Source organism: Lipotes vexillifer, unplaced genomic scaffold, assembly GCF_000442215.2.
Source record: "Lipotes vexillifer unplaced genomic scaffold, Lipotes_vexillifer_v1.1 scaffold139, whole genome shotgun sequence".
In the NCBI taxonomy this organism is placed as follows: domain Eukaryota; kingdom Metazoa; phylum Chordata; class Mammalia; order Artiodactyla; family Lipotidae; genus Lipotes; species Lipotes vexillifer.
Window position 1 is genome coordinate 1,127,378 of NW_006793370.1, and position 21,405 is coordinate 1,148,782.

At 39.0% G+C, this 21,405-nt stretch overlaps 1 protein-coding gene across 1 annotated transcript in view; it reads right to left on the reverse strand.

The window, feature by feature from the left end:
- The window catches only part of USH2A (usherin), a 773,469-nt gene that overhangs the window by 475,086 nt on the left and 276,978 nt on the right, over window positions 1-21,405 (reverse strand). The window contains exons 21-22 of the mRNA XM_007466317.1: window positions 15,251-15,381; window positions 7,120-7,246 (exon numbers count right to left, since the gene is read on the reverse strand). Of these exons, the coding sequence (XP_007466379.1) occupies window positions 7,120-7,246; window positions 15,251-15,381 (258 nt within the window). The remainder of the gene's footprint in view (window positions 1-7,119; window positions 7,247-15,250; window positions 15,382-21,405) is intronic.

Consider the following 21,405-nt stretch of genomic DNA (forward strand, 5'->3'; position numbering starts at 1 on the left):
CAGCAGGATAATCTATTTCTACTAATTTAACAAATGACTAAACCCTTCCCTGGGCTTCTGGACACCACTCTTTCTTGGTTCTCTACATATCGGTTACTTTTCTTCACTGGTTCTTCCTCATCACCCCAACATCTTGATGCTGGAATGACCCAGACTTCCTCCATTCTCAGATCTCTTTCTCCACCTACACAGATACCCTAACTCCCTCTAGAAGGATGAAGAGAGAGCTGGGTACCTGTGCTAACTCCCAGGGCCAAAGATCAGAAGGGGCCTGGGTCCTTGACTGTGTTGCATAACAATGCAAATCTGTTAAAACGTCTATGTTACTCCATCATTTCTTGGGAGAAGGGGGATTTTTTTTTTCAGAGCCCAAACAATTCTAATTAGCTCTACTTATATCTGGGAGCTTGGTTTTAAATGCCATCTTTAGCTGACAACTCCCAATTTTTTTATCTCTAGTCTGGAACTCTTCCCTGAACTCAGATCCAGGAATCTGCTTGATATTTCCACTTGGATGCCTCACCGGTACCTAAGACTTAACATGTTCAAACTGAAATCTGAACATCTCTCTCTGAATTTGCTTCTCCCACTAACTTGCCCACCTTAGTTATGGTAGTTACAGTCTAAAGGCCCCAAACATTGCAGTCGTGGTCTACGTTAGGGGTTAGCAAAAGTCTTCTGTAAAGAGCAAGGTAGTATGTATTTTCCTCTTTGTAGACCATACAGCCTCAAGCAGCCATAGACAGTACCTAACCAATGGGTGCAGTTGTCACCAATAAAGCTTTATAAAAACAGGCATGGGCTGGATTTGGCCCACAGGTGGTAGTTTGCCAACCCCTGCTCTACCTCAATCAAATTCCTTAACATTTACAATACATCCAGATTTCTCATTATATCCACAATTCCTTCCCTGGTTCAAGAAACAATCATTTCTTGTCTGGATTATTTTAGAATTATTGCAGAAGTCTATTCGCTGGTCTCCATGCTTCTGTAACGAATTAATACGCAGAAACCTCAATTAAATAGAGTCGGGAGACCAGAAGGTAGAGTTCTCACACCTTGTAATGAAGGCAAACCCAACAGGAAGACGCAAGACTTCTCTTTCCTGGCAAGGACTCAGCCAATGAAAAATCATGAACACTTTGTTTACTATAGTCCTCCCGGCTTCCTGTTCGCCCTCTGTAAAAGTTTTCTCCCTCCCTCGCCATGCGGGACTTGCACTTGGCTTGCCGTGGTTGTAGACCCTGAATTGTGATTCTCTGCTGATCCCCAATAAACCCATCTTTGCTGGAGAAATATCTGACAGTCCATTTGTTTTAGGTCAACATTCTGGTGGACCCTATGGGGACCAGAGAAAACCCCTGAAGGCTCCAGTTCTGGTGAACAAACAGGTGTGGTACCCACAAAGAAGCCCACTGTGCTCACTGCTTACCCACTGTGCTCACTGCTCTTACCAACTCTGGAGTTTGAAGGGAAATCTTTCTCCTGGATCTGAGCTCACACCCTCTTTGCATTTGAAGCTCTCCAGCCTTTACGCAAGTTCTGCTTAAAGGTTTTTTCTGGTTAAGGCCTTGTTCTCTACCTGAGTACTCATTTGGAACTTCAGTCTAATTTTGAGATCAGACTGTTTCAACCAAGACTGGCCGAGAAGTCATCAGCCCGTTCCTTCAGGAACGAGGCTGCTTCACTGAAACTGTGCTGGTTTTTCAGGCTTCAGTCCATTCCTTTGGAATTAGGGCTGTTCTTTGGAAATGACTGAAAAGCCTTGGGCCTGGTTTCTACAGGACCAAACTGTTTCCCTAGAATTGGCTGGTATTAATTTGCATGCTGTTTGAGTTGTGAGCAGTTTGATTTGAACTGTAAGCTGTTTAAAAATTATTCTTTCACTCTGGAGACAAACCTCTGAGTAATGAGATACCAGTTACCTACATATTTTGAGGGAGCCCCCGCCGACAGGGACTCTGGACAATTTTATGTTTAAAAAGTGTGGTCTTTCCTCATGTGCCTTTCCAACTAAATGGACCAAAATGACCTAAGGCAATTTAGAATATCAATGGCCATTATGGGGAATTTTTGGAATCCTCAAAGTTAATTGGACTACAATAGCTCAGAAATTCCCAGAACTGAATAGTATGCCTATTTTGATTGGCATGTTGAGTTTTCTAAATGTAATTAGGAGCCTAAAATTGCCTCTCAGCAAAATGAGATTTTAAGATTAACTGAGGCAAACCTGTGGATAAAGAAAGACGAAGTGGCTCTCCACGCCTCAGGCTTTTCTTCCTTGGCTTCTCTGTCTCAGGCTCGACCTCTGGTACCATCTTGTCACTCTTCCTCAGCTCCTCATGGCCAGACTCATCTGGAACCATCTTTCTCCTTTCCTTCTCTACTGCCTATGCCTCCTCTAGACCCTCAGTTCCCCCCCTAATAATTCTCTCACCAAACTTCCCCTTTCTCTGAAACTTTCCCCACTCCCTTTTCCTCTGAACTCATCAGAACCTGTCCCTTTAAAATTAAGCCTTCTGAGGTTCCAGAAGCTAAACCCTTAATTTCTTATATTGCCTGGACTAAAGCTGAACTGCAAGCCACAGTCAAAAATATACCCAAAGTAACTGAAGATTGTCACAGATTTGCTGAGGAATTTAATGTAGTCATTCAAACGTATCAACTTGGTTTCTCTGACTTACCTTAGCTAATTCATAGGTTTGTTGGTGATGGCCAGACCCAGCATTGGATCAGAACTGCTAACTGGGAAAATCCTGAAAGGTCTCTAGGATTTCAACCAGGAGATCAGCCCTCTAACTTACTATATGATCAGGCTTGAGCAATCACTAGGTGACTTCATTGAGCAATTCCTAGGGTTTTTCCAAAGACTGTCAACTGGAACAAAGTTCACGCTTGCACACAAAAATCTGATGCACCTGTTCATTACGATTACAGTCGAATTCAGATTATTTTTATGCAAAGTTTTGGTCTTCCTCCAGATGTTGATTCCACCTGGGTAGCTTTTAATTCCATGTTTATTAATGGGCCAAACTGGGATCTTTCCTTTCTAATAAAAAGGACCAGGATGGAATGGAAAACTATGTCCCATCTAGTTTTGATTAATCTGTCAAAACTGCTCTCTCACAGTATAGCTGAATCACCTAAAAGGAAGACTGTCTACATTCTTAAACTTCAACTACAGCAAATGAAGGCTCCTAAATGAAACTAAAATCCTCCTAGTTTCTGGTATTATTGAAAATAGCCAGGATATTGGAAAAGAGACTGCTACAAATTTAAGTGCTTTCAGTGTCTTCAGCCCTCTGACAAACCTTTTCAATATCCTCCAACTACTCAATGACAGGCTCTGAGGAACTGCAGGGGCTCTTCCCAATTCTCCGTCTCAATCAGCTTAAAGAAATGTTTCTCAAGATTGGGGATGAATCTCTTCCAGCCCTAATGGTCACACACTCAGTGCTCCAACCCATTACTAAAAAGCAGCCTCTGCCTCTGAGTACTAACACAGTTCAAATAGTGGGGATCTCTAACGAATCTCAAGAGGTTCTTGTCTCTGAACCTATTCCTTTTCCTTTAGGCCCTTTGAGAGACACATGTAGTTTTCTCCTTAGTTCCTCTGCCCCTACCCATTCATTAGGCTGAGACTTCTTGGAGAAGTATCATGCTGGAAATTCTTTCTTCCAAAAGGAGGAGATAATCTAGAATTTGACAGTAGCCATCAAAATCACCAACCAGGTAAATTAAATGACCCCTTTGACATATTTTATTTGTTCTGTCTCCGACAGTTCTAGAGCGAATTTTGGAAACACTGATCATTTGTCCCTATTGAATCGGCCACCACCATCTTTATGGGCAAAATCTCCAACTGATGTTGGCAAAATTCAGAGAGCACCCCTTCCCATCAAGATTCAAATAGATCCCTCAAAACCTCTTCCCAGAATTAATCAATACCCTGTAAGTAAAGAAACCCTTCAAGGCATAAAGCCTATAATAGAAGATTATAAGGCTCAAAACCTCATTATGCCTGTACTAATTCCTGTGAGGATGCTATTTTACCTGTGAGAAAACCTAAGGGCTGAGGATAGAGGTCTGTGCAGGACCTCTGAGCAATAAGCAACATTGTTACCCCTAGACGCCCTGCTGTTCCTAATCCTCAGATGTTCTAACATCCATTTCCACTGGAAGCAAATTCTTTACTGTAATTGATTTATGCAGTGCATGCTTTAGTATTCCACTTGAAGGAGCTAGCCAACACCTTTTTACCTTTACTTGGGAAGAAAAACAATTCACCTGGACAGTAATGCTCAGGGTTTTACTGAGAGTCCTTCTTATTTCTTGTAAATCCTGAAGGTTGACCTGGATGATATCAAGTTTCCTACAGGTCTACTTTGTTGCATATGTGAATGATTTGCTTCTTTGATCTTCTAAAGCCTACTCACAGGAAGACTGCATCCACTTTCTAAAGCTTCCAGCCTTAAAGGGACATAAGATTGCCAAGGAAAAAACTGTAGTTTGCCCAAACCCAGGTTTGATATTTAGGGCACCTGGTATCAGAACAAGGGCTACACTTTGATACAGACAGACTTCATAGTGATTGAGGAACCTGTTTTACTGGCCAGGTACAAGTCTGTGGCATCAATCCTCTGATTTAGTCGATCACAGTAATGGCATTATTAGACCCAACTGGCAAAATTTGTAGAGGTCATACAAATACCTTGGCCCAAGGCATTGCTATTGGTCCCTCTAAATCTCAGATCCACACTTTTTTTTTTTTTTTTTTTTTTTTTTTTTCCTTGCGTTACGCGGGCCTCTCACTGTTGTGGCCTCTCCCATTTGCGGAGCACAGGCTCCGGACGCGCAGGCCCAGCGGCCATGGCTCACGGGCCCAGCCGCTCCGCGGCACGTGGGATCCTCCCGAAACGGGGCACGAACCCGTGTCCCCCGCATCGGCAGGCGGACCCTCAAGCACTGCGCCACCAGGGAAGCCCAGTAGAGCAATCTTTTTACAGTGCACTCTCAGGAGACGAAGACCTTAAGCATCACACCTTGCAACCTGAAAGCTTTATTTACTGGAAAAGACACCTTCAGAAGAACTTTCTCCAACCTTATTAGAGAGGCCCCTATCAGGTATTGCTAACCAACCCTTCTGCCACCAAAGTCCAAGGAATAGATTCTTGGACTCACGTGACACGCCTAAAGAAAGCACCAAACTCTGAAGGGACCTCAAAAAGGCTGGTGAGCTGAAAGTAAATATTTCCCAGAACTGAAGCAGACAACACCCTGATGAGGCAGCTTTCTGAAGATATTTGGACTAGGTCTTTAGGAAGTGTATTGCCAAACCTTTGACAATGACATAATGCTTCAGGTGATCTCCAATGTCTATGATCTTGATAACATATGGAATTGAGACAGAAAGTGTCTGAGAGTTCTCCCTTCTACCTTCCCTTGTTACTCGAATATGACCTCAGTAGGTTTCCAATCTGTGCATTCCCTTCTGATATGAGACCCCACACATAGGAAGGGTCCTTCCTGGCACTGAGGTACAAAAAGCCATTGAAATTAGAAAAGCTGACTCGATCAGTGATGCTCTGAGAAAAAGATCATGATCAAAAGGGGGACATATAAAAAATTAATAAACAGAAACCTCAATTAAATAGATTTGGGAGACCGGAAGGAGGTCTCATGCCCTGTGGTGACAGCAGAGCCCAACAGGAAGAAGAAAGACTCCTCCTCTTTCCTGGCAAGCACTCAGTCAATGAAAAGTCATGGACTATTTGTTTACTACAGCCCTCCCAACTTCCTTTTGCCCTCCATAAAAGCATTCTCCTTCCATTGCTGTGCGGGGACTTACAAGTGGCTCACCATGGTTGCAGACCCCGAATTGCAGCTTTCTACTGATCCCGAATAAACCCATCTTTGCTGGAAAAGCATATGGCAATCTATTTGTTTTAGGTCAACACTTCCATCCTTGTTCTCCTTAAAACTTATCTCCAAAAGAGCAGCCAGAGTGTTCCTTTTAAAGAAAGAAGTCATGTCATGTTACCCCTCTCTCAAAATTCTCCAATGGCTTCCCTCTTTTCAAGTAAAAGCTCACAAAGCCCTATGTAATACAGCCCCAGTGGCCTCTCTGATTTCACATTGTAACACTAGCCCCTTCAACCTCTCTTTCCCACATTGGCTTTCTTGTTGGTCCTAGACATGGCACGTATCGTATGCTCCCACCTCAGGGCCCTGGGACCTACTGTTCACTTGACTTGAAACATTCTCCTAGACATTTGCCTGGTTTGCCCTTTTATCCCCTTTAGGTCTATGCTCATATGTCACCTTATCGGAAAGACCTTCTCTAACAGTCTTTTATAAAATCAAAACATCCCTTCCCCAGTACACACACACACACACACACACCTTTTCCTCTTATCCTGTTTTATACATTCTCAGAATGTACCACTACCTGATATTTGTTCAATATTTATTTATTCTATTTCCTGCCCCTCTCCCACCTAAAGTGTAAATTTTCCTCCTTGTTTCCAGAGTTCTCAGAGCAGTAGTAGGTGCTCATTAAAATTTCATATTTTCTGAATGAATTAATAAAAGCCTGCATCATCGTATAGGCACAGTAACTTTTACAATTACCTGGGGATGGTAGATAGGGAAGGATAGAAAGAAAAAGAAACTTAGTATTGCAAAGAAAAAATACATGTCCCAGAACGCTGCCTACCAACTGTTTTAACTGGAAGAAGTTGTTTACCTTTTGGAGCCTTAGTTTCCTCATCTCTAAAATGCATATAATAACCGAGGTCATAATAGAGGAACATAAGGAGAGAACCTAAGTAAAAGGAAAGTAAAAGCCCTTGCAAATTGTAAAGACCTGAAAAAGATACAAAATTGCTATTGATGACTTTACTCTTATTTTTGCTTTACTGAAACCCTGCGTAGATGCGAAGATAGTTGCCAAGACTTCATCCTTTTAGGAGCACCCCAAAGGCAAACTCAACAGCAATTTAGATGAAGTTGAGTGGAGATAAAGGTGAAAGAAGAGATGAACAAACATAAACAACAGAAGAGTACGGTAAACATCAGCACATCAATAGAGCCCTTCATATATGTCAAAGATGATCTTACCAGTATATTGCCCATCAAGTGTGATTTGGCCGAAATCCTGATGCCTAATCGCGATTAACTCATGCCATTTGCCATCACTATATTGCTTACCATCATCATTAGTTGTGGTAACTTCTACTGCAGACCCCTTTAAGGGAATGAATGAGGGAAAAAAAATCAATGAGTGAGTATACATGTTACATACACATACATATATATTTGTATATTTGTTAAAAACCAATTGGCAAATTTCAACGTGATCCAGATGCAAGCACGCACACGTTTCAAACAGAACTCAAAATAAAGTTGATACATCCTTCTGGTTTTTCTCTGATGTACTTCTGTGTCACCTCAGTGCTCAAATCTGAAAAGAGCTTCTCTTTGGAATAAAAATCTCTTACAAGTACCCTTGGGTTTTGAGTAACTATACTCATCAGAAAGGTAATGAATTTTCTATTCTATTATTTTAAATTTGGGGGCAGAAATATAATAAAGAGAAGAATTTAAAACTAATAGAATACTATTCAAATAATATTGCCCTAAAGATAAGGAAATGTCTGGCAAGTTATTTTCTTTTACCTTCACTACACTATGTATAGCAAGAAGGAATAAGGTTCACATTAAAAATTAGTCAGTTACTAATGCCTTGAACATAAGTACAGTGGTTAAACTTAATACTCAATGCTTTGTAGTCTAAATTCTAGCATTTATACTTTTGCCTAAGGTAATAGTATAGTTAAAAATGAGTTCCTAAGTGGATAAGACTAGGAAATGGAAGATATTAAGAACAGATGTTAGCTAAATGGAGGTGAGGATAAGGAAACAAAGAAAAGTAGAAGAGAAACATTTCATCTTAACACTTTAGAGCTATGTATATTCTGGTTAGCACAATGATACTCTTTTAATGTTACTGAACACTTAAGACTAAGTAAAAGATATTTCAACTTTGTCACCATCATCATTTGCTACTACTGTGGTTAAAGAAAAAACAACCAGAAAATTACTCTAAACCTTCTAAATGAAAACAATTTTTTTCTTTCTTTCTTAATAAAGTAGATCTCTTTAGCAATACTTAACTTCAATCAATAAAAATTTTTTAAAAGCTAAAAATAAGATTTGGTAAAATATTACAAAATATATTTTGAAATTACTTGGACTGTTTTACCAAATTTTAATAATCTTGGTATACTGTTTTTCAAAAAAAGATAAAATTGATAACAATCTGATGCAATATGGTGAAGATTTATGTCACAAAAATTGCAACGTTAATCACACCATCTTCAGTAAAACACTTCTGTTTATATTTCCCTAAAATAGCTTCAGCAGTACACCATGTCCATTCTATGCATTTAATTGGCTCCTGTCAGGCCTCATACAGAGCATGACAACATGTGTGACATACAGAATTTCATATTACCAAAAAAGAGCTTTTAATTTCCCATGAGTAGGAGTGGGTTGCTTCTCATGTGGACAATATCCCAACTTTCACAGGCATCTCGATCAGCTAGAAAGATGACCATTTTGGTAAGTCCTCGAATCTTTGTATGTTGATTTTCCTTCTATCTCTTTCCTCTACATATTCTTTTATTTTCCTCAACCCTATTTCAACATTTTAATATTTTACAAACACACATTTCATTATCATAGTTTAATAATTAAAACCAGAACTGGTGTCGTGCCCAACTAATGTGCCCTGGTAGCATGCCCATTAGTTTTTCCATTAGTGAATTCAACAATACTAATGGGATTACTAGCATGGGATGCTAATTGGGCGTGACATAAGAAACTGGCTTACTTCTTAGCATACCCTTGCTAATGATGAAATTAATGAGCATTTTATTAAATGCTGTCTCATCAAAGTGTACTTAGTTAGCGTTAAAATTGTTACAGACGATGCTGCATTCTAAAGATCAGGTGCCTGAGTAAGTGGTTCTTCGTATCATGTTTGGCGACAGTCTGAAGCATTAATAGTTCTCTACATCGAAATCACATTGACTGGTGACACATTCAAGTACATAACACACAGCCTCAGTATGCCAAATTTTCTTCATACTTAGAGGAACTTAGTGTATTATTCTTTGATGATCATTTTAAGATCATTTTATCTCACCAATGTTAAGAGAATAATTCTGTGATCAATTCTGATGTCATATGATGCAGTTTATTTTTTCCATCTGGAAAATATCAGACATGTTAAATAGATGCTATTCGGAATTTTTTTGAAAGCTTTCACTTTCACCATTTCCCTAAGTGAAGTCAGAATGTTATGTGAATTTCCTGTTAATGTCACTGAACATAAAACATTTAACTGAGAACCACGAGTCATTAATGGTCAATAAAATATCATCTGATCAAGTACTTCCAAATTGAAATTAATCTAATGAAAATGGGAAGACTCTAGCTAATTGTTAGAGAGAACAAAAAAATACAGCAATTAAAAAATGGAGTAACTTTACTGACTCTTAACAATAATTCTAAGTGTTCAGTTTATGATAGGCAAACATATGTCCTGTTTTAAATATTATGAGGAATCTTCCCCCTTTCCCCCAAATATTTTTTCATAGAATGAATCGGATAGTTGGAAGGAATGCCAAATACGTTTTTACACCTCTGTGTAGAATTATATTGTTATGTAAAGAATTCGTTACTTAAGTTTATTAAGATATTTTAAAATGAACAAAGTACACAATGACTTCAGTTATTTTAAACTACGTGTTAGAGTAACTTTAAATTCCCACAAAATGCTCTTTCCACAACTCAAAATTTAATTATTTTGAACGGATTCAGGAACAGTAATTTGAAAATAACCATCGGTATAAGTCAAAGTATCTAACTGACAAATGAAAACAAATAACTAAAATTGTTAAATTATCATTAAAGAACTGGAAATTTTATCCTAGAAAATGGGCAATTTCTGCAATTATGTGGGGGTTTTTTTGTTTTGTTTTTTTTTCTTGCAGTACGCGGGCCTCTCACTGCTGTGGCCCCTCCCGTTGCGGAGCACAGGCTCCGGATGCGCAGGCTCAGCAGCCATGGCTCACGGGCCCAGCCACTCCGCGGCATGTGGGATCCTCCAGGACCGGGGCACGAACCCGTGTCCCCTGCATCGGCAGGCGGGCTCTCAACCACTGCGCCACCAGGGAAGCCCATGAGTACTATTTTACCAATAGCTATCAAGCCACTCAGTCAACCAATCAGTCAACAGACCTTTATTTATTTATGAGTATATCTACTATGTTCCAAGGACTGTACTGAGCCTCAAGGATGTATCTGGGGACTAATAGACAAACCTGCCCTCACTGGATTGTACACTCAGATAAGAAAGACACAAAGAGCAAATAACTACTTGTCTGATGAGTACAATAAGGTGTTCATTAGATAATCTTGTATCCTTTAAAGACAAAAGGAAAGAAAACTGGCTTAAAGAGTGGTACCTGAGTTATTTAAAATATAAATACTTTGAAATGTCAATGGGGGACGTATAAAACAAACTCCCAAGCTTCTCTAAACTTGGGGTAGCTCTAACTTTGTTCAAGAAGTTGTATTTATGACACAGAGTACAGACTTGTGGTTGCCAAAGGGGTAAGGGATTGGGGAGGGAAGCATTGGGAGTTTGGGATGAGGAGATGCAAACTATTATAAATAGGATGGATAAACAACAAGGTCCTAATGTATAGCACAGGGGACTATGTTCAATATCCTGTGGTAAACCATAATGGAAAAGAAAATGAAAAATAATATATATATATGTATAACTGAGTCACTTTGCTGTACAGAAGAAACTAACACAACATTGTAAATCAGCTATACTACAATAAAAAAAAAAAAGAGAAAAAAAAGCTGTATTCATATTCCTACCCCAAAAGAGAAAAAAATGGAAGAATATTCTCCATTCCTCAGTTTCCACAATTCTCTTTGCCTGATAATATGCGGGGCTTTCATTAAAAAGTTAGCAATATGTCCAGTTAACCTGGATAAATTCCTTCGTGGTGAGGAAGTACCAGTCCCGGCTAGCTTGAGCTCATGGACTCATGTATAGACAGCATCACAAGCCCTCAGGGTGATACATCTGATCACATTTTCTCAAATGTATCTTAAGGCAGTCCGGCTCAACCAACGCCTTACTTTCTTTTGTATAAATCAATTATCACTTTCCTGAAAATGCAGGTAACTTTTGCTTTATAGAGGCATATTATTATTCCAGGTAAAAATGCACTTGTGAGGCATCATTAAACCCTCTGCATTCCCCTGGTCCTCCAACTTTGGCTATAACAATTTCATTAATGCTTGCCTGGCAGGTACCAACTTTGTATACAGGTTACGATTTGGGTATATAGGGCAGGGACAGGCAGAGGGAAGCACTCTAGGCCATTGTCTGAGGGAAGAGGGGGAGGAAATGGTTGGCAATGCCCTTGTGAATGTTTCCTTGAACTCTGCTCTGGTCTACACCAGCCTGTCTGTCTGATCATTGAAAAGGCGATGGAAAAGATGAGATGGAGAGAGTTTTCTGGCAGCCAGTCTCAGGATCGTAATGGCAATAATGTAGGTGAGCGGAGTTAAGCATTATTTAACTTCGTCCCCTTCCTATTCTGCAGAATCTGAAGCTATCACATCTTTTAGAAAGAGAAAGAACACTCAAAGCGGTGGCAGTCATGTTTCAGTTCTGGTGGAATCATTTTTGGATTAATTCTGCAAAGACTTTGCCCCATATGTTTAGAGTATATTGTGGGTGGGGGGCGGGGGACAGGCAGGGCACATTTATTAAATACTCAAAACCTGTGAACAAACCCGTGGCCACTTTATGATTATAGACATAGCTCTGGGGTGTGAATGGTCATCTGGAATCACACTCACAGACACCAGGATGGACGTTTATGAGGGTGTGACCGATTGTATTATAAGTGTGAGGCAGCGTGAAGCCACCCTGGCACACTGCCCTGTTCAAGTCCAGCAGGACTCTGTACTCCAATCTTGGAAGCGGGGGTGTCTAGAGAGAGGACAGCAGGAGTGGCATTTTGTTCATTTCTCATTTCCGTGTTTCCAACTCATAACTGCCCAGCACAGTGCCTGGAATATGATACATTTTTAACAATGTTTCATTGAATGAAATAAACTAAATCCAGTGCCAGTTCTATCACTAGATCACTCTGTGACCCTAGTTAAGACACTTCATCTAAAGCAGGGAGAAAAACAATACCTACTTCAGGTGGCTACTTTCAGAATGAAATGAGACAATCAACATGAACCCACTTTGTGTACTTTTAAAGCTCTATGAATAAATGGCTACATGATTAAAGTTTTTCTCCATCTGGCTTGATCTCAAATATACCTAGATATTAACAGGTTGAGAAAGAAGAAGCAGAACCAGATTTTTTCTTTCTCATTGATATTCTTCTATTTTACTGGATTGTTTCCTTTCTTTTATGTGTTTGTTGATACTTACAATTTAGCATTTAGTCTTTTTTTTTAATCTTCTTAATTGTTCTTGGAACATTTTCATTCTATTAGTAATTAATTTCTGTTGTCACAACATTTAAAATCAAATATTTATGTCCATTTATTTTATGAAAACAAGAAACCAATATAATCTATACCCTTAATGCCCCCTCTACTAAGATGATACCTTTAGAAACTTTTAAGTCACTCATTTCCCCCCCACCACCTCCTTCAACTCTTAGTAATTTTAGCACCAAACAATTATCAGGGGTTTTTTTGCCCCTTTGCTGTGTGTCTCTTCTATGTTAAAGATTCTTTGGCACATAAAACACATTCCTAGTCATTTTGTCATCAGATACTTAGGTTGAACTTAATATCCTCCGGTTTATTATTCACTATTTCTCCTCTATATTTCAAATCCTTTATTTTTTCCTTCTGATTAGACGCCTTGCTGAAATACTGCCTTCCAATATGGTGCATGGATGGTATTTAAACTGAATCTCTGGACATCAACAAGCATTTTTCTTTCATGTTGAAAAGCTTGGTCACAGATTAGCTGTATAACTTTGGGAAAATTAATTTAACCATGCCTCAGATTTTCACCTGTAAAGTGGGGATAGTTAGTACCTGCTTTATAGAGTTGTTGTGATGTTTAAATACGTGTGTGTGTGTGTGTGTGTGTGTGTGTGTGTATTTATGTATAGAGAGAACACTTAGAATAATGGCTGGCACACAGAGGTCCTATAGAAGAAAAAGCTTTGCTTAATCTTGACTAGAACTTGATGAGCCCTTTCAATAAATTTATAATCGAGTCTATTAAATCATATATTCTCTCCTATTCTAGGTTTCATTATCTTCTCCCACCCTTCTCTACCTTGTGCATGTGTTTTCTGTTCTCCTTTTGAATTTCTTCTATAATTAGCATCTTCCTTCATCTTTCTTTATGTTTTCCTATTTTTGTCATGTATTTTGACCTAGCAATCTGAGGCTCAGCAGTCTCTCTTCTAATTAATCTACTTAAAGGATTCAAACGAAAAATAATATTTTCAGTTCCGTAACTGAATCAACGTCAGTGTGCTGTCTTTGTTTGCCCGATGCCATCTGCCTTGCCTTTGGAAACAGCTGCTTCTTAGCCCTTTCTCTCTGGATGCTGGATCTGCTTAGGTGTGATGCTATTTCTTTTTGCTTACTCATTGCCCACCTCTTGGCATCCCTTAAGAAGCTGCAATTCTAGGGGACACCCAGGGGTCCTTGTGCCTGAGGACCTATAGTGGTCAGGCCAGGGGGTTATCAGGTCGCTGTCAAAATACCAGGAATAAACCTTTCTTTCCCTGGTCTTGCCAGTAGCCAATCCATGGCTCTACCACTTCCTAACACAGGAACGACTCAGTCTGCCTCTTGAGGGCTTCGGCAGGGATCCTGGGTGATGCTCAGACACACTTGGTCCAGCAGGCCCTGACTTTCCTCTCAAAGGTGAGTGGGTCTCCAGGATGTAGGAAGCTCTTGGCCCATGATCCCTTAGATACAGAGGGGAAAAGTTGTGCCTCCTTTAATAAATATAACATTAAACATTTATTTGGCAAGCATAATTTATGTCTTAGATCAGCAGTTTTAAGTTGAAAACCTGAGAAAAATCTTTGACTTAGTCTTATATTTCAGTTACTCACAGGTCCAACACAGTGCTTAAAGGCAAATGTTTACGAAACTTCCTTTAACTAAAGTGAAGACAACTATGCAATAGTTTCCCATTGCCCTCAGGAAAAATTTAAATCCTCTCAAATCCTTCCCAGGTCCTTCCCGGGTCCCAACTTTTCAACCTACCACTGTTCTCTTTGTTCTCTACGCTACAGCCATATTAGACTCATCTCAATGTATTGAATATACCATGTTCTTGTCTAACTCAGACACTACATATTTGCTGTTTGCTCTGCCTGGAAATTTTATTACAGATCCTACCCTCATCTCCCATCAGTACGTCCTCTGGCCTGCCCCAACTCACACACATGTCCTCTTGTATAGACACATGCTCTTGTCCTGATCAACTTTTCCTCATTGTTTTGCATCTCAGTGAAATATCACATTTGCAGAGGAGACAACTTAAAAGAAAGACTCTTTACTTTATGCTCTCATAATACACAGCATCATACTTGTCTTTCGTAACAGTCGTGAATTTTTTTTTTTTTTTTAACTGTATACTACCTAGATTGTTTCATAGGGGCATGGTCATATTTAACTTTAAAACTAGTGTAGTCTGCAATAGCCAGCCTGATAGCACTTGACAGATGCTTAAATATTTGCTGGTGAAGAAAGAAAAAGAAAGAAAGAGAGAGAGAGGAAAAGAGAGAGAGATGGAGGGAGGGAGGGAGGGAAGAGGAAGGAAGGAAAAGAGGAGGAAGGGAGATAAAGACACAATTTTGCTCTCAAGGAAAATAAAACCGGATCTATTCAAATGCATTTAAAAGCTTTAATCCTCCTTATAAGGTAGCATATGGTTGTTAAGCATGTAGATTCTCAGTCAGACTATGTGAGTTTGAAGCTCTGCTATTTTAGCTGTGGGCAAGTCAAATCACTTTTGTACGTTTCTTTTTCCTCATTGGTAAAGTGGAAATAATGAGTACTCACCTCTAAGGTTTTGGTGAGGATTCATTGTGAAAACATAGGCACTTGGTACCTGGTAAACTCTCAAAAATATCAGCTCTTATGATTACTCATTTACCTGAGGATCAAAAAGAAAATAAGGGCGTCCATTCTTCAACTGAATCGCGAAGTACTCTTCCTGATTGCCAGGTGATGCCGCAAAGACAATCAAACCTTCAGGCACCCTCGTTCGAAAGCTGGCCTTAATGCCTGGGGAGACAAGTGCAATCAGCGAATCAGTGCTGGGTTTTGTTGATTCTTTCTGATAAACGTACATTTACTTTCATTATTATTTATGATGTAGTGAGTACAGTCAAGGAATTATACACAGCAATGCACTGGGATGGTCCCAGCCATTTGGTTTTAACTGTATGCCATTAGGAATGCCAACCCATACTTGGAAACTCAAGCCTGCACTCCCGCTAATCAATATATAATGAAGTTTAAATATATGCAAAACTCATCAACATAAAAAGATATGTTGTCAACCCAAAATTGGACACCAGGGGTTCAATGCGGTAATATTATCAGAGTCATAAAAATAAATGGGTTTTTGACATGAGTGAAAGAAACACAAGGAGCTTTGTTTAAAATACTTATGAAGTTTAAAGAACTTGTCCAGTAGTAGAAGCTAAAAATGAGAAAAATCTGCTATGAAGTGGTCCACAGAGCCAATTTTCTGGGATGCCATCCCGTAATCAAATGGTCTGCAGCCTTCAGAATTCCAGGGGCTCCACTCACCCTTCAGATCACCTACCAGCACTGCCCATGACACGCAGTGCTCCTGTCTCTCAGAAATTACCCCTGCTCAGGAAGCAGGGGAAGCATGCAATAGTTCTCCATGATGTCTTCGCACTACCACCACCTGGCCCAACCTCCAATTCTACGGGGTATCCCACCCACTCAATGCGTACCATCAAGCTCTTGCTCAGTGTAAGACATTTTGTTAATGTACTGAAACTTGCAAAGAAGTTTAAGATCTTTGTTCTCAAGAGTGTCCAGTTTAGTTGGAGATACAAAATGTGTGTGTCTTAACAGACGCGACGTACAGGGAGAATCAAATAAGGTCAAGAACATACGTGAGAACCAAATGACAGCTCAAGAGCACAGAACTGAATAATTAATGGCTATTGATTTGATTAGTAATATAGTCAACCAGGATTGTGTAAGTTGGAAGGGGACAGAGCTGCCTTCATGCTGGGCTGGTAACCAAAGTTCCTACAGAGCTGAGGGATTTACCCTGGATTCAACAGACTACAACAGGTTCCTGCAATCAGAAACCATGTCTGATTCATCTTTCTACCCCCAGAAATCACATGGTGTCCTGGTGTACTTAGTAAATGGATGTGAACAAAGGAGGTGGAAGGTACAATAGTGGTAAGGAAGAAGTTTTAACACAGGTGTGGAGGCAGGAGGTCAGAAATCATTTTGTGAGCATCAGACTGCCATTTTGTAAAATACGTTTTCTATAGAACATTAACATTTGTTGAGTACTCTGATACACAATAAAGAAGAAAAACTAAACAAGCCAGTGCCTGACATTAAATTCTAGTTGGTGAAAAAGAATTAAAAAAAACAAAAAACTATAGTGAGGTGTGATGAGTGATACAGACCTGTTTACAAGATATAATTTGATTCAAAGGGGTTAAGAAAGGTTTCACAAAGAATAAGATGCTTGAGCTTGTTTGCAGAGAATATGAAGGACTTTGGGAGAAACTGTATAAAGGTCTGGAGGCAGGGAAAATATTAAGGAAAGCTGGATGTGGAGGAGGCAGTTAAGAGATGAATCTGGGGCTTCCCTGGTGGCGCAGTGGTTGAGAGTCCGCCTGCCGATGCAGGGGACACAGGTCCGTGCCCGGGTCCGGGAAGATCCCACGTGCCGCGCAATGGCCGGGCCCGTGAGCCGTGGCCGCTGAGCCTGCGCGTCCGGAGCCTGTGCTCCGCAACGGGAGAGGCCAAAGCAGTGAGAGGCCCACGTACCACAAAAAAAAAAAAAAAGAGATGAATCTGAAGAAATAGGCAAGACCCCATCTCAGGCCATATATAGACTATCTATCTTGAGAAGTTTGAGTAGAAGACAAAGATGGAAAGGAAGATTGTGCCATAACTATCTTTAGAGTGAATTATTTTAATACCAGCAAAGGCAAGTCCAGCAGGTGGGCTTCAGACTTTCCAAAGAGGCAACTCAAACTTCTCCTGGCTTCTTAGCTTCTGCATCTTTTTGCTTCTGCAAAAGATTTTATGCTTTTGGTCCTTTTCAAACATACCTGTCCTACTCATTTTGATATTTCATTACTTCACACTCTCTGATTCTCTTTATCCCACCTTCTAGGATATTACATTCTTGCTGTTAGATTCAGTACCTGCTCCATCCTGGCACCTCTCTCACTTCCTAGAATAAGATGGTTTGTCCCTACACATCACTTTTCAGTATCCAAACTCACTTGAACCCCTGATACTAGCTTTATTACTCTTACCTCTCCTACTAAGTGGACTAAAAAAGTTGGAATTTATCCTGTAGACAAAAGGAAGGCTTTAAAATTTGGGTGGAGGAAGGGAAGAAGATGCTCAAAGTCAAGATGAAGGCAACAAAACTAACCGTGGAATGTCTGGAGGATGTAGATAATTTAACTACAGAAGAACCAGCTGGGATACCGCTGTGCTTTGGGGGAATAAGATGATAAGGATTTTAATTAAGGACTGACACATAACTAAATGCATTGAAAGAATGGAGTCTATACATTTCAGAAGAGAATGCTTAAAACAAGTGGTTATGAGGTGATGATGGGGGTAAGATGGTCAATTCTTTTCATCAATTACTGAGGGAAAAGTAGCATTATTAACAGAACTAGAGAGGTCAGGTACCGAAGACAATATGGGGTTGAGGATATAAGCTCCATCTGGGGCACAGTGAGTTTATATTAATGATGTAAAGGAAAAAACTATCCATCATTTGGAAATGAGAAACTAAATCTCAGAAGAGAAAATGGAGCTAGAAAAATAAATTGGCAATCACCTGCCAATAAATCATGTCCCTGGGAGACAGAGCAAGGACCACTGGGAAAAATGCCCCAGACTTAAGAGAAGGAAAGAATCGGTCCAATAATAAAGTTAGAACAATCAGGATCACATTGTAAAATGGAAACATAGGTAGGAGAGAACTTTAAGAAGGCAAAGTTAGTTAACTGTGTAAACATTTCCTATAGGTCCAGAATAATGAGAGCTGAAGAAAAGCTCACAGAGCTGGTAATTACTATCTTTTTCAATTGAGTAGAACGAGCAGAGTCCAAACTGCTGGGTGATAATTTTTGATGGAATGGATGAGTAGGCAGTGGGTATCGAGGTCTCACTAGAAAAATCTGGTAGAGAATGAAATGAGAGACATAGAAACAAATTATTAGGGTGGTGCAGTCAGATATAAGGAGGACACATCTGCCAACAAAAGCACAGACATGGCCCAAATCTGGCGTACCTTCTGACCAGAGAAAAATCATATTTCTATCAATTCTACTTCTCTTAAGCTTCTCTCCTTTTGGTTCAGAGTGGCCCTCTTCTACAGATGGCTTACCTTTCTGTGACCATTTAAAAATTTCATATGTGGTATCAAATACTATAATTAAGATTATTGCTTTAAAATTAAACAACTGAAGGTTATTTCATAAAAATAGCTACAATTCATAACATGAAGACAGCAACACTCTCTACCAGGGTGCTGGAGGCATCTACATGGTGGTAACCAGGGGAGCAAAAGCCAGGATTTGAATGAGGGAAGAAAATAATAATTGCTCAGTCTGGGAATACAACTACTCGTCCCCAGTTGAAGGGAAATTTGATGAATGAAATTATGAATCACCATAAGAATTACAGAAATATTTAGCCAAGTTATACTTGGGAAAAAAATCAACTAATATCATATGTTATTCAAGAATATGCATGTGCATGTGTTTTTCAGACACACCACTTAGTTTCCAGCTTTTACACTTCCATAACACAGAAATGTTACATAAAATTTAGCCCAACTAAAATAGAATACACAGATCAAGGGGTAATTCTTGTGAGAAATGAAGATTTAGTAAAGTAACTTGATTTGCTGTTGTATGGTCAAATTGTTTCCTTACATGAGTGAGGGGTTTTTTTGCAAGTTAAAGAAATAAAAAAATGCACACTTCCACTGAAACATCATGTTCTTGACAATTAATGTTGTAGACATTGATAAATCCTATCTTTTGAGCCAAATGTCTTAAATCATGTAGTCAATCGTATGCTTATACATCCCCATCCGCTGACTTTAGGCTCAGCCATGTGACTTGTTTCGGGCAAAGAAATGGAAGCAGACATGTGGTACCATGTTAGAGAAGAAGCTTTAAATATATACTGTGTGACGGATCTTGACTCCTATTTTCTCCTGTGCCTCATGAATGTGCTTTCATCTTGGGCTCAAGAATAAGAAGACATGTGGAGCAGAGCAGAGCAGTACCAAAGCATTTTTCTTTTTAGAGGTTTGCGTTAAAAAGCCATGTTGACTAAAATGGGCAGAAAAATAAATATTTCTCACTTGCTAAAATTTAGATTTTGATGCAAAGAAAACAGGAGATATTCTAAAGTTCAATTTTTTGCTTCAAGTATTTGGGGAAACGAAAGAGCATTTTTCTATCTCAATAGAAAAATTTATTCATTCATCCAAGGAATATTTTTAGGAAAATATACTTTGTGCAGCCACCCTTCTGGGCTAGTGGGATACAGAGATATATAAAAGAGACATACATCCATAGCCTCATATTTTTTAAAAATCTGAAAATCCAAGATCCGCATAGAAATACTTAGCTTTTATGTAAATGTGTTTGCAACTTTAAAAATTTAATCATAAAAACAGTACAGTGACAAGCCCATGGAATAGGCAAAGAGTTCTTAAACAATACAGGTAAGAGTATAATAGAAAGGGAAATGGTTATAAATTGTACTAGGATTAAGAACTTTTGTCTAAGAAAAGGCACAAATAAGAGAGTGAAAAGGTAACTAACATAACAGGAGAAGATATTTATAATATATATTTCTGATAACATACATATCCAATAAAAATATATATAATTCCTACAAATCAATAAAAAAAGATGAATGACTCATTAAAAGAATGGGGGCAAATGGCTCTTCAAACAGATGATGTCCAAATGACAAATAAATGTATGAAAAATATGCTCAGCACTGTTAGTCATCAGAGAAATGCAAAATAAAATGCAATACCACTAAACACCCACCAGAATGGCTAAAATAAAATAGAAAATACTAAATATACTCAAGTACGTAGAGCAACTGGAATGCTCATAACTACTAGTGGGAGTATAATTGGTACCACCATTCTGAAAAACTGCTTGGCAGTACTTATTAATTTATATCTCCTAAATACATGCATACCTTTTGGTCTAGCCATTCCACTCCAAGTTATATATCCCACCACACACACAAACACACACACACACACACACACACACACACAAATACACAGCTTCAGAAAAATATACAAGTATGTATATAGAAATACTTATTATACCATTAAAATGGAACATACACAAATACCCACCAACTGCAGAAAGGATAAATAAATGAGGTATAATATAGCAATGAGAATGAATAAAATATAGCCACATGCAACTACAGGCATGAATCTCACAAACAAAATATTGGATAAAAAAATGCTAGGCACAAAAGAATACATATTGCATGATCCCTTTTACATCAAGTGTAAAACCATGCAAAATAAATCTATGGTTTTAGAGGTCAAGATAGTGGTAATCCTGGTTGGGGTTTAGAACAGGGCACAATGCAGAGGTTCTGGGGGATCAGTACTATTCTATTTAGTAATTTCGTGCTGGTTACATAAAGCTATTGAGGTTTTGAAATCTGTCAACAGGTACACCTATGATTTTTGCACTTTTCTGTTTGTATGTTAAACTTCAATACAAAGGTTTGCTGAAAATGAAGAAATAACAGAATTACATAAAATTCAAACTATAAAAGCTGAAAGTGAAAATTCCTTATAGGTTTACCTGTCACCCTCAGATAAACTACTACCAACAATTTGGCAAAGTTTTTCTCAGAAATATTTATACACATGTATGTCATTGTTTATCTGTTGTCTCTTTACTGAAATTGGATTACATCACGCACACTATTCTGTAGGTCTTTTAAATTTTTCAAAATAAAATTGCATATATTTAAGGTGTTCAACACGATGAT